Raw genomic sequence first — 14,045 nt, 5'->3', positions numbered from 1 at the left:
AAGCAGTCTTGAGAAAGGAAAACGGAGCTGGAGGTGTTACACTCTCTGATTTACAATAATATTACAAAATTATAGTAATCAAAACAGTATGGTATTAGCATAAAAACGGACACATAGATCAATGGAACAGAATAGAAGGCCTAGAAATAAACCCATGCATATGTGGTCAATTAGTTCACGACAAAGGAGCCAAGAATATACAACAGGGAAAGGACAGTCTCTTCAATAAATGGTGTTGGGAAAACTGGATAGCCACATGCAAAAGTATGAGACTGGACCCCTGTCTCATATCATATACAAAAATTAGCTCAAAATGGATTAAAGACTTGAATGTAAGACCTGAAACCATAAAACTCCTAGAAAAACATAGGTGGTAAGCTACCTGGCCTAGGTCTCGGTAACGATTTTTTGGATTTGACTCCAAAAGCAAAAATAAGCAAGGAGAACTATGTAAAACTAAAAATCTTCTGCACAGCAGAGGAAACCATCAACAAAATGAAAAGGCAACTTACTGAATGGGAGAAGATATTTTCAAATCATATATCTGATAAGGGGTTAATATCCAAAATATATAAAAAACTCATACAACTCAATAGCAAAAAGCCAACCAATCCACTTGAAACATGGGCAGAGGATCTGAATAGACATTTTTCCAAAGAAGACATACCAGTGGCCTACAGGGACATGAAAAGATGCCCAGCATCACTAATCATCAAGGAAATGCAAATCAAAACCACAATTAGATATCACCTCATACCTGTCAGAATGGCTATTATCAAAAAGAAAAATAACAAGGGAACGCTTATGCACTATTTTGGGGAATGTAAGTTGGTACAACCACTGTGGAAAACAGTATGCAGGTTCCTCAAAAAATTAAAATAGAGCTACCATATGACCCAACAATCCCACTTCTGGGTATTTATCTGAAGAAAACAAAATCGCTAAGTCATCAAAGACATATCTGCACCCCCCATGTTCTCTGAAGCATTATTACCATAGCTAAAGTGTGGAAACAGCCTAAGTGTCCATTGATGGATGAATGGATAAAGAAGATATGATTCACACACACACACACACACACACACACACCCCACCCTGGAATACTATTTAGTCATAAAGAATGGAATCTTGCTATTTGCAACAATATGGATGGATCTTGAGGGTATTAGGCTAAGTGAAATAAGTCAGAGAAAGACAAACACCGTATGATCACACTTATTTGTGGAATCTAAAAAACAAACAAAACCCCAGCAAGCTCACAGACACAGCAGATTGGTGGGTACCAGAGGACGGGGGTGGGTGGGTGAGATGGGTGAAGGGGGTCAAAAGGTACAAACTTCCAGTTATAAAATAAATAAGTCATAGGGATGTAATGTACAGGTGACTATAGCTAATAACACTGTAATTGCACATTTGCAAGTTGCTAAGAGCGTAAAAGTCCTCATCGCAAGAGAAAAATGTGCAACTATATATGGGGTTGGATATACAAATATCCAGTCATTATCTTGTACACCTGAAACTAATGCAATGTTATATGACAATTATACCTCAATAAAAATTAAAAAAAAAGAACTGTATAAACCTGAATGAATTCCTCATACAGCTTCAGGGAGCCCTACCATCCCCCTGCCCACTTCTCAGGTTGTGGCTCTGATCGCATACATTCACGCTCCACGTGTCTAGTTATTGAAATATCTGTATTAGTAAAACTCTAAGTAGGGTTCTGCTTAATCTGAAAGGAAGAATCAGGGCTATTGTCTCAATGCACCCTTCTGAGTTTAAACAAAATATGCTGGCTTTTGAAATCTGCTATCCAGCTCAAATTGCAATTTGTGCATTTTAATTTCGTGTTTTCCTTCCTATTTCATGCTGCTGCTCTGAGGCTCTGCTGAATCTCCCTTCTGTTCCCCGTCTCCTCTCTCTCTTTGCATGTGCCAGATAAATTCTCCACAGGATCCTGTAACTTTTGATCCAGACAGAAGATCAACATGATGTTGCTCTGCACTTACTTTGTGCAGTTTCTTTATTTTCAAGGACACTGAAGGCCAGAGACCCTAGCAGCTTCCCTCGAGGTCACACAGGGAGGCCTTAGATGAGTTACACATTTTATTTCTTTAAGGATAATTCTACTGATGGGCCGAGGGCCCTGGCTTCTCCCTGGCTGTCGACTGGAGACTGCCCTCGGCTTCCAGGGGCCACAAGCAGCTCCCTGTCACCTGAGCAAGGAGAGTTGTCAGAGCACATCTGCTCCCAAGAGGGACTCGCGTATAATATAATGTCACACAGTCACATGGGTGACACTGAATTCCCCAGATTCTAAGTGGAGTAGGTCATGGGTTCCCACACACTCAACAGGAGGGGGTGAACATCAGAAGAGGAGGAAAAGGGAAGGCCGTGCCAGAGCCTGCCCACCACACAGGCTAAGGGTATGGGTGACACCAGCATCCTGTGCGAAGTCCAGGACACACAAAACCAGAGGGGGGCAGGTTGGCCGACCGCCCCAGGCAGGCCGGGCAGCGTCTATGGAAGGCGGACCATTTCATCGAGTCTTTAGCACGGCTCCTCTTTTCCCTCCCCACTACACGGGGAGACTGCAGAAAGCATCAGGAGCCCGACACCCACCTTCAGGTCCCAGGCCGTCGGCTAACCCCCGCTCGCTCGCTTGCTGGAGGGGAGCGAGACGTGATTCTGAAGCTACCGGGGGACCGGAAACTCATCAAGTGATCTGAATGCACACCAGACAAGCGCGAGCTCTCTGGATGCCCAGTCTGGGCACACTCACCTGAAGACATCAGCAGGACGGCCTGAAGGAGCGCGACTTCAGTGTCATCCAGGTTGAAAGAAGACAGCGACATGCCCAGGTCGAAGATGGCATCGGACACCACCCCGAGACCCCCGTTTTTGAGCTGGCCCCGAGTCACCGCCATCTCCCCGTTCAAGGTTAAAGTCTCACTTTCTGGATCGTAGCGCACAGCAGCGCGAAGGGACATGATCTCCATGCAGCAGCCTTTGAGGAGGATTATCTGGTCTTCGCATGGCAGCTGAAAAGAACCAGGGCACGTCAGCAAGGAGCAGTTGCCAGTTAGGAAGCGCGCACGGGGCCTCCAGGGCCATGGGGACGGTCCCCCGCAAGCAGCACCCGTCCTGCCCTCTGTGAGCCCGTGGCCTTCCCTTCCTGCTCGGCTGCAGATGGCCACAACCATTTTTCATACTCCAGACTGCTCGTAATCTTCACCAACTTTAATCTTGGTGGTTTGCATTATATTCCAGTCACATGTGAAACTGTGCTAGTCACGGGGGTGTCTATTACACCACCAACGGAGACCTGCCTAAATGCACCCCCATTTTGGTCTGGTAGCTCTAACAGTCAACAGCTGACTCCACCGTTCAGCTGGCAACTGCCCTGCTCCGTTTTTCGAAGCAACTTTGCTCCCTGAATCTCTTAAAAGGCCAAGAACGAGGAGGTCGCTTACAGATGCATGTCACCCACAAGACCGAGAGATGTCCCAGCTTTGCTCAGTCACCTAGTGAGCCAGAGGTGAGACCAGAATCCAGACCTCCTGGCTCCTAGGTCGTTACGTTCTCCTCAGCACCTCGCGCACCAGAATCACTCCACATGCTGGATCTTTCCGCCAGTGTCCTAATCTCATTTTAAGCTCATTTGGTTGCCCTGTTAATTAGGGTTTGTGATAATGTGATAACAGCATCAATAATAAACTTAAAAAAAGAAAACTTTGTGAAGAGAAATAATAAAAAATGAGAGTTTGATTTTCTGGAGGGGGAGAATGTTTAAGTGCCGTCATCAAAGTAGTTTGAAAGACTTAGTTAATGGGTGTTTTTGACGAATTGGGCATCGTGCTAAGATTTACATGCGTCACCTTGTTTAATGTTCGCAGCAATGCAGCGAGGTAAATATTCTAATTCCAGTTTTACTGACAGGTGTGGAAATTCAGGCACTGAGAGATCGAGCGACATGCTAGGGAGTCCCATGAGTGTTTGTGGGTGAGGCGAGGGGTGGAAGCCAGCTCTGTCAGAATCCAAGGCCAAGAGAAGGGGAGAGCTCGCTCTTCGAAGGGCTTTGGGTGTGCGTTTCCGTAAACGACGAACGTGTAATGACACGTAATTTCTATCTCTTCATTAAAGCAGGTACCAGTTCTCTTTTGGGAAATACTCTTGGCAACACCTGACTGGTTCAATTTAGGATATTATGTCAGACTGAAAGTAATACTACTGAATTACCTTTAAAATACGGGATATTTCATATTTTTTACTAACTCAACCTACCCACCTTACTGTTTAATTGCTTTGCTTTCTCTATAGCATAAAAGGCATTTTGTATTTGGTTCTGGAATCCATTCGTGTGAATTCTCTCCTTCTACTCATTAAAAAAAAAAAATGACTGCAGTTTGCTTTTAATTAGGCTCTAATTTGTACTCCTCAGTTACATCCTTGGATTCCTGGCCCTGGGGCCTGGTAGGAAACAGGAGACCAGAGCTTAGCTAGATCCTCCACAGGCAAGTGGAAAGTTGGCTCAAGTGTGTGGACACTGGCTTAACTGCCGAGGGCAGCGGTCCTGTCTGCAGCCCCATCACTGTCACCGAGGGCTTGTTAAACACACACTGCTGGCCCTGCAGTCTCGGTGTCTGCATTCTCTGAGTTCCCAGGTGATGCCCACGCACCTGGTTCAGGGACCCCACTCTTGAGAACCACGGACATAGAGTAGCAAAGAGAAATGACTCATCAGATAAAACCATTGTTTTCTTTTTTTTAAGCTGTCACATAGTATGCAGCCAAGAGTTAAAATTTCAATACAAGCAGAATAAGGATTTGTCAAGGATCACCAACGGTTTAAAAACTAGGCCAGATGCCTTTTCCTTTAAGAGGGGTTTGCAGGATCCTGCTGAGGCCTGTTTCCGCACGTGGGCAAACAACCTCTTAGTCACCTGCCAAAAGACTTCCATTGCGAGAACGCTCCAGAAAGGGCCTGCCAGGCAGAGAGGCTCCTGGGAGAGCGTCACTCGGGTTGATTGGCAGGGACGCCAGTGCCCTGCACTCTAACAGGTGATTCTTAGGTGCGCTTTTGGCAGCTCTGCCCGCAGTGACGTCAGAGCTTTCGAAGCCCTCGGTTGGCAGGCTGGCATAGATCTTAGCAGAAAACTATCGCAAGTGCGGTTTGAACAGCAGATGCGTCAGATTGCCTCTGGCACGAAACTCCTGGTCCCCGAGGCCACCTGGGGTCTCCAGCCCACTCCACAGGTAGCTCAGGGCCTCCACAGTTCATTTCCCTCTTCGGCGTTCCAAAGAGGGTGTCAAAGGGTAAAGGCCCTCAGGAGGCCACAAACACCAGAAACGTACGCATCTCTGCTGTCAAAGTAGCCGCCCGCCCACATTTTTTTTCAGTTTGGAGACTACAAAATATCAGGGTTGAAAGAGAGATGAAATCATGACTTTGAAGCAGATGTAAATTCCTAAGGGAAACTTGAAGGGAGAAGCTCGCCGCAACTCATGCTTGAAAAGTTGCGTGCTGAGCCCTCAGCCTTGCCAAGGACATAAGTGCACGGCGTGTTTGTGGCTGTTGGTGGCGAAGGCTTCTTTTCATTCTTTAACTGACATATCTCTCAGAGGCCGGTTTCCACGAGCTTTACGTTTTCTGAAAAACATTTTCTGGTGGGTATTCAAAGGGGAACACAGGACTGACAGGCTAGCTCAAGTTGTAGAGCTAGCAAACTCCACGGAGTTCTTTCCAGACACCAGGGACTGAGAAAAGAGGGCACAGCCCGGAGAGAGAGGACCAAGAGAGGTCCAGGGAAACAAACTCAACCCAGTGCACGGGAACGAAAGATGGTACCTGGCGTCAGAGGAAGCCGGTGTCCACGGCGCAGCCGCGAGAGGGTACACACTTTCTAGAGGGCAACTTGGCAACACGTATCGAGAGCCCTAAAAGGTGTAGCCAAGGCCCTTAAATTCCACTTCCAGGATTTGCCCTTAGGAAATAGGCAGCTTTGTGAACTGGGCATAGGTACCAGGATGCTCGCTGCAGAATATTTGTATTAGTGAAAAACTGGATGTGAGCTAAAGATCCTGTAACAGCAGATAACCTAAGTTATGGGAGAGCTATTCCTTAGCATACTATGTGGTCATTAAATATTATTTTGTCTCGTGGTTACCAGTAGGGGGGAGGGGAGGGGGGATACAACCTACTGAGTATAAGATGGCTCAAGGGTGTCTTGTACAACACGGGGAATAGAGCCATATTTTGTAATAACTAAATGGAAAGTAACCTTTAAAAATTGTATAACAATTTAAAAAGTAATGAACTGTAGAGTTAAGCAATATTATTTCATGAGAGAATACTTAAATGTTATGTTCTACAGCTGAGGGTAGAAAGTTAAGGCATTAGACACCAGGGTGCTGGCAGTGATCCGTGTCTTTATCTTGGTGCTGGTTACGCGGGTGTGTTGGGTCTGTGACAATTCATTGACCTGCACCCTTATGATATGTGCCCCTTACTCTTTAGTAGAAAGTTTGAAAAGGTAGTTTCCTAAGTAGAACGTTCATTATGGTACAAACTATATTCATATATTCCATATATGTATGTGTGTGTATATATGTACGTGTGTATACACACACAGATTTGAGAAAAGGAACTACGCTCCAAAATGTCAGCAGTTTATCGCCTGGTGGTGTTACCATGAATCGTTGCCTTTATTGTGCTGTGTCGGTCTCCAATGAATACGTATGATTCCTGTAACAGCCTCCAAAACTTTAATAGACGTTAATTTAAAAAAATGGTCAGAGGCATGGAAAAGCACACCAAATACAGATAGAAGTCACAGTTCCTCGTCCAGGGCTCGCCGGCTCCCCTGGGGTGGGTACGAGTGGTCCCCACCATGCGGCTGCTGGCGGCCCGCGTGGCACCTGGCCCCCAGCACCCTGCGGCCGGGGGTGACCAGGAGGCATACGCTCTGTCTCAGCAAGGCCTACGACCAGATGGATCCCTGCGTCCCGAAGCCCAGTGCTCTGTCCTTCCGGGTGTGGCTTCTGTGCAGGCTCAGAAATGGCCACGAGAAGGGTCCCTATCAGGGTCTGAGGTCTCTCAGGATCCTAGCGGGCTCCCTTGACTGCAAACTCAGACGCACGTGAACTGGAGGCCACGGTGGGATGGGGTCATTCCAGGTGAGGACACTAAGCCTCCTTCTGGGGGATACTAGGTTCCCTGGCACTCAGGTAGCTTCCATAAGGGGCCCGGGGCCGGACGTGGCCCTCTCTGTTTACTGTCTTTCTGGGACCTCTTGGAGGTCTGAAGAGCAACAGATTGGCCCTTGGTGGGGTTTTTCGAAGGGGAAGATTCTCCGGAAAACATCATCAACCCCATTTGATTAAAAAAAAAGATTAGAGACAGAATGGTAATGTAATAGATGAAAGAACAGCAGAATTCACAGCTGAAATTTATGGAACATTTATGACCCAGGCACTACCCATAAATTATCCCATTGAAGCCTCCTAATAGTTCTAAGAGGTAGATCTTACTCTGACTCCTATTTTAAAGATGAGATAACCAAGGTTTGAAGACATCTGATAACTAATCAAGGACGCTCGCCCCTGCGGAGCCCGTGCTCTCAGCTCCCACATGGTAGGACGGCTACAGTTGGGATGAAGTGTCCCGAGGAAAGTCTATGAGCTCTGGTGGGTGAGCTCTTCAGTGTGCCCTGAAGGTGGGGCAAGAAAGGGTGAGCTTCTAAGAGGGAAGACTTAAGGAGATTTTAAGATCCTTGCTCTGTGAGGGTCATTTCACCTGTCCTTGAGGATGAAGAAACCACACAGCCATCTTGCTGGGATATGTAGTGGAAATAATACAGATGGAGACTCAAAAGAACCAGGGCCTCACCTTGAGTGGGTGAAATTCATCTCTTCGATCTTAATTTTCCCCATCTGTGAAATGGGGTTAATTAGAGCCATCCTGCTGATCTGTTAGCAGGACTGGATTTAATGTGGCGAACCTGGGCGTGGCAACCGGGACATCACAGGTGCTGACTGATGGAGCGATGGCTGTCATGTTTTCCTGCGCCTGGAGCCAGGCAGGTCGAGAGGCTCTTTGTCGACCTCATGTGGACAAGCTAATGGATGACGACCCAACACAGAAGGTGGGGAGGCGCACGATACAGTGCATTGCCGTTCTGTACTGCCACGGCTTTCGTATGACTAAGCCCCGACTAATTAGTATTAAATTACACGTCATAGTCAGTATTCCTGGAGATCGAGGAAACTATAATGAGAAGGAATGAAGAAGGAAAAGCAATCTCCTCACCTCACAAAACATAGGCAACTTTTTGGCAAAATCCACCACTCTGGTAATTGCTGGTGTGATGATTTTTGTAAAATGGCTGAAGGCTTCCAAGTCGACCTTTCCACCTTCTGGGGCGTTTACTATTGGCGCTTGTCCAATGTCTTCTGGCTGAGGTGAGACAAAGAAAATTTAAATGGAGACATCGAAGGGACCACGGGTCACGGTTCTCACGCGGCAGAAAATCTCTTCTGAACTGACATACTGTACACTTTCCGCATCTTTTGTTAACAGACCCTGCAGTTTTCACGCCCTTTAGTTCTCTGGGCAAAGATACCTGTCTTGGCCATTGCTTTCAAAGGCCCCCAGTGATCATGGTCACAGGATTGTTGCTGCAGAAAGAAAGAGAAAGAGGGAGAGAGAGAAAGAGGGAGAGAGGGAGGAACAACAGGAATGCTTCTGACTGCACAGAGGTGACCTGTGCTCTGGGGGCTCTGGGTGCCGTCTTCAGAGCACGGCGTACTCTGGAGGGTGCCTTTCTGTGGGAGGTGGGCACGGCGTGGGCAGGGATGGGGAGCCCTGGCCAACAGCACCCGGGGGCGTCGTTCTTGCTTCCGATGCCTTTTGCTTGGCTTGAGCCCGCCACACGCCAGCTGGAGGAGGCCTCCGCGGGCTGGGGGAAGCCCTCTGCTTTGGGTTGCCTTCAGGGACTGGGCCGTGTACGCTGGGCAAACTGGAGGGCAGAGTGGAGAATTTACTGGTACGACTTCTCTGCCCTTGTTCACAACCATCCATCGCCTTGCTGCTCACAGGGTGGGTGTCAGCAGCTTGGGTGTCATCTGGAGACTTGCTGGAAATGCAGAATCCCGGCCCCCTCCCCAGACCTGCTGGTGCAGAAGCGTCACGCGCGCAAGCCCTCAGGCGCTGTGCACGCGCCAGGCCCCCATGTCCACTGGGGCCTTCCAGCTCCTCGGCCTGCTGTGGCCTCTCCACTATCTGCTGTTGTCAGCACTGCTCCCTGCCAGGGGCAGTCCTCCCGGTCACCCCTACTGGTCCTTGTGATGACAATGACCGCCTCAGGGGGTTCTCACCCAGTTCCCGGCAGGCAGATGGGCAAAGGAGCACCCAGGGAGGTTAAAGACGGTCCCCTGAGGCCAGGACTGATTGCTGGTCTTCCGGGAAGTTTAATGGGATCAGAGGATCCTACCCTGCCCGACGGTGACCCTCTTTGCCTAGAGTCACGGCGCACATGCAGGAGCCAGGCAGCGGGGTGGGAGGCGCGGGAAGCAGGGCAGAGAGGGCAGCGGGTACTGGCTCTGTGAGCCTGCTGAGCCGTCACCGCCGAATGGCTGGTGAGCGCACCGCTGGTGACAAGACCGTGGCCTGCCTCCTAGGTCCCCAGGCTTTCCTGTGCATCAGAATGACCCCCCAGACTTTCCAATTTAGGTCTCTGTTAGAGAATCTGAGCTCCTAACAACTTCCCAGGGCACCAATGCTTCTGGTCTGAGACCACACTTTGAGAACCCACTGGGCTAGCACTGAGGAATCCACTTCCCATTTTTCTTCCCCCATCTCCCCTGTTACTGCTCACGTCTAAGTTTTAGCACGAGGAAAAGCAAGGATGATTCTTCCACTCTCTTGCTGCCAGGGCACCAGGGTCAACAGGAACAGCCCAGGCCCTCCAAAGTGTGGTCAAAGTTGTGGGTACAGCCTGGGGAAGGATTTTTAAATCTATTACATAACAAATGCTGGCAGCACTGACCTTTTTGGAATTCTTCTGTTTATTTTATTTCACTTTTTTATTGTTTGTTTTGGGGGCAGTGAGTGGATGGGAAAGAAAGCTGGTTTCCGTCTTGTTTCAGAATCAATGACGATATTCTGGGGCAACTGCTGGCATGGCAAAGCCTAGGAAGGCTACTGGTTCTCCGGGTGCAGACGGAATTGATGGAATAATCACATGTACAGCTTCTCTCACTCTCTCTCTGTCTCTCTGTCTTTCTCACATAGACTGAGCTAAGGGAAAAGGTACACAGAAAGTCTGGGCGTGATTCTGATACACAGTGAAGTTGGGTCACTGCTACTTCTGGCATCCTTCAGACCTCCTTGCTGGTCTTTCTCATCCCTGCCACCCCGAAATGCGGCCTGTCTCACCTGCGTGTTTACTGTACAGCTCTCTTATGAAGATCAACTGATAAAAGGAACATGGTCACACATTAAAAAGGTAGGGAGGTGTACACACACACACACACACACACACACACATAGGGTGAACTTTTTAAGAAATAAAAATATTTTAATAACATAGCTTTGGCCTGGAATGGTCTTCAGTGGCTTACTATGGATGTTAATAATCTCCATTTAATCTGTGAGTCTGTGGGGCATTTGAATCACCGTCTGTGATACCTCTAAAGGCTTGAAAAATAGGAGGGAAATTATACAAGGAAATATGACAATTCTAACTAAAATTAAATGCCCAAATGTAACAACCTCACAAGCTTTCCTGTTGATAGATATCAGAGTAGGAAAAAAATTTACTTTTAAGCCTTTGGGTATTTAATGGAAAATACAATTGCTAGAAGGAAAACCACATACAAAGTAGAAGCCTTCTATTACGTTATGAAGCTTTCTGCCCATAATAGGTCTTGGATACTAGAAAAAAACATAGAGGAGCTTGGTGTGGTGTCTGCTGGTTCCAGGAGATTCGAGCTCCAGCCAGGATGGTCGAGGCTGTTTGCAACGACCGTCTGGGGTGAACCTGGAGCTTTACTACCAATAGAGTAGAGTTCCTTCTCCCTGTCCTTCCCTCGTCCCCCACCCTCGCCCCCCCACACTAATATGGATGCTTGTTTTTGAAAACTCATGTCAGTAAAAACTTAGAGGCTGAAAAAAGAAAATAGATGAATCGACCCAAGTTAACACATCAGGAATACAATTAAAGTTGAGCTTGTTTGTGACTTCCCTGAAGGTTTTTTACCCATAAGGACAACACACTATTTGCTAAAATATTTGGAAGATGTTAAAAATAGAGTACCAATATTTGGCACAATTGAATCTACTGGATCGCTTCTTACAGCTAGTAGCCTAGAGTGCACTCCCTGAACACGTGTGCTCACACACACACACGTGTGTTTATGCACATGAGATCAAACTCGGAGACTGAGGATAGGTGAGGCTTGCAGGCTTACCACTGGGGACTGTGGGGAAGCCTGGTTTTTGCCTCTGTGGATCAAAGTGCTTGAGCTGCTCAAAGGGGTGGGCAGGGGGCCCTAATGGACCTCCGGAGCCTGCCCTGCCTACCTCTTCCCGTCTCTGCCACAACTTGCTTCATGCTTTTCCACCTCGGGGCGGCCTTCCTCCTGGACTTTTGCTTTCTTCAAAGTCCTCACTTCTGTCTCATCTCTGCCAGTTCCAAACCACCCACTTCCAATTCTGTCTTCTCCTTGAAGCCCTCTCAGATGGCCTCAGTGGGAAATGAGTCTACCTCATTTGAATACACCTGGTGGCCCATGTAACCACTTGTCTGGCTTCTAGGCACTTATTACTATTACTTTTATTGTAGTTATGCAGGTACACATCTAAGATATGAACTTCTCAAGGTGGGGGGATACGCCTTGAGTACCGGTCTACTGTGTAGACGGCACTGGGCCAAATGGTGGAGGATTGAGGGACTGAATAAACCTGTGTTTATACACGCACTCAACCAGTGTTTCTTGAGCAACTACTATGGGGTCAGGCCTTGTTCGAGATGCTGAGGTGACAGCAATGAACAATGTATCCTCAAGGAACCTTCATACAGCGAAGGAAGACAGACAATAAATGAAAAGCATACTGTCAGGTTGGAAGAATTTTAGTTTGTGATAAGACTGGAGATGGCCTGATAATACATGGGGCCCAGGAGGTAGGGTGGCCAGCCAGGCCCCTCTGAGAAGGATGTGTGAGCTTTAACTTGCAGACTGTCACGAAGGCAGCCTTCCACAGACGCAGAGGACATTTTAGGCAGAGGGCAAACCCGGTGCAAAGTCCCAAGGTCAGAAAGGAGGCCCGTGTGGTTAGGCCCAGAGGTGGCATGAGATAAAGGATGGAGGGGCGGCAAGGGTCCCATCACGATGGGCCTTCAGGGCCATGGAGGGGAGATGGGCACATTTTAAATGCCATGGGGCGCCGCTGAAGGGCTTTAAACGGGAGCAGCATGACGAAATTTATGGTTCTATGTGGAGAAGGGATGTGGTTGCCGAGGAAGAGGTGGGAGAACAGCAGCAGTGGTTTGGGCAGGAGATGAAGTGGGCTGGACCACAGGGGCAGCAGGAGAGATGGAGAAAAGTGGGACCTGGAGACATATCTAGGGAGCCCAGGGCAGGGGTTTCTGATGGGCTGGAGATGGGGTGAAGGTCAATAAGGAATCCAGCACGTCTCCTCTGGGGCAGTGGAGCGGGGGACCTATAGAAGGAGAGATTCAGGGGTGTGTGCAGGTGTGGGCTTCAACCCTAGCTCAGCACTAGAGGTGGCTGGTATGACACAAATCGAGACGAACTGGGGCTTTGTGCTTTGACTGTTGCATCAGAATTGTTCAAGGTGAGTAGGAAGTGCTACCAGTTGACCCCTTTGCAAGTGGCTGTCTCAGAGCTGAGGGCTTCTTGGCTGGGGTCTCTGGCACATGCAGAGGGGATGGGGCCAGACGGGACTTTCTCTTCCTCTGAGTGATCACAGTGTGTCTCCCCGCACCTTTGTGATGGGGAACAAATGGTGATGAGAGGTCCCTGGGCCTTGGGCCTTTTCCTGGGGAAAGCAGGGACAGGATGGTACGGGTGGTGGTGCAGGGATGATGCACACTGTAACTCCGTAGGAGCTTGTTAACGACATGCCAAGCACTTCTATCTGTTACTTTTACACCATTGATAAGGGCATAAAGGCAACCGAGACTTAGAGGTGGGAAGTAACTTACCCAAAGTCACATAATTAAAAAGCAACAGAGGCAAGCAACAAACTCAGGCTGTCTGGTTCCAATTTCTATGCACATAACTACTAGACTACGCTGCCTTCTTCTGATGTAATTATAACCATTTTGGGTGACAGAAGCCTTCCTGGCTTGACTGCACTTGTTTTATGACCACACGTGGTCAAATCACCCATCCTGCATCACCCTTCTGCTTATGCCCCTTTTCTGAGGCTGTTGTTGAGAATTTGTGTCATCAGACAGTAGTTCTGCCAGGGGAAAAGTGGGGCAGGCCCACCCTGGTTCTGCTGGTCACATTTGATACCTGGTGGAAAATCCACCCGAAGCCATACCTTTGCATGTGAACTAAGGGAGCAGAGTAATAAGGAGACAGGCTGGGACCTGGGACCTGGGACCCTTGGCTGCAGGGCTCGCACCCGGACAAACGTCTCCTCCCACAAGAAAATACAAAGAAACTATAAGGGACTAAAAATAACTGCGTACATGTGCAGTTGGGGCAAATAATGGACAAGACGAAACAAAAAGACCAAAAAAAAAAAACCCACCTGCCACTTCTGAAGAGCCGGGAGCAAAAGCACAGTACTGGGCATGCTCCTTGCACTCAGCACCACCAAGGGGTGGGCAGACCACCTAGGACATCCCTCTGGCCCCACCCCTGGCCCCGCCCCTCCCCTCCCCTCATATAAGGAACCAGCTCACCCCCCACTCCCCCCAGGGAGCTAGCAAGGGCAACTGCTACTTGTTCTCGCTCCCCCCTGCTGCAGCAGGGACCCCAATAAAGCCTTGCCTGAGTTCCTTTTCTGGCCT

At 48.5% G+C, this 14,045-nt stretch overlaps 1 protein-coding gene and 1 long non-coding RNA gene across 9 annotated transcripts in view; one reads left to right on the top strand and one right to left on the bottom strand.

Moving 5' to 3' along the window:
• Positions 1-14,045, bottom strand: part of THRB (thyroid hormone receptor beta) — a 393,899-nt gene that overhangs the window by 6,201 nt on the left and 373,653 nt on the right. For all 8 annotated transcript variants that reach the window (XM_019948600.3, XM_019948604.3, XM_019948599.3 and 5 more), the window contains 2 exons: positions 8,309-8,455; positions 2,783-3,041 (listed from right to left, as the gene is read on the bottom strand). In XM_019948600.3, coding sequence (XP_019804159.1) covers positions 2,783-3,041; positions 8,309-8,455 — 406 coding nt within the window. The remainder of the gene's footprint in view (positions 1-2,782; positions 3,042-8,308; positions 8,456-14,045) is intronic.
• The window catches only part of LOC141278515 (uncharacterized), an 87,860-nt gene that overhangs the window by 73,324 nt on the left and 491 nt on the right, over positions 1-14,045 (top strand). The gene's annotated exons all lie outside the window — the stretch shown is intronic.

This window comes from Tursiops truncatus, chromosome 4, assembly GCF_011762595.2.
Source record: "Tursiops truncatus isolate mTurTru1 chromosome 4, mTurTru1.mat.Y, whole genome shotgun sequence".
NCBI lineage: Eukaryota > Metazoa > Chordata > Mammalia > Artiodactyla > Delphinidae > Tursiops > Tursiops truncatus.
Note: the sequence above shows the minus strand (reverse complement) of the source record. Positions and strands in the feature narration are given on the sequence as shown.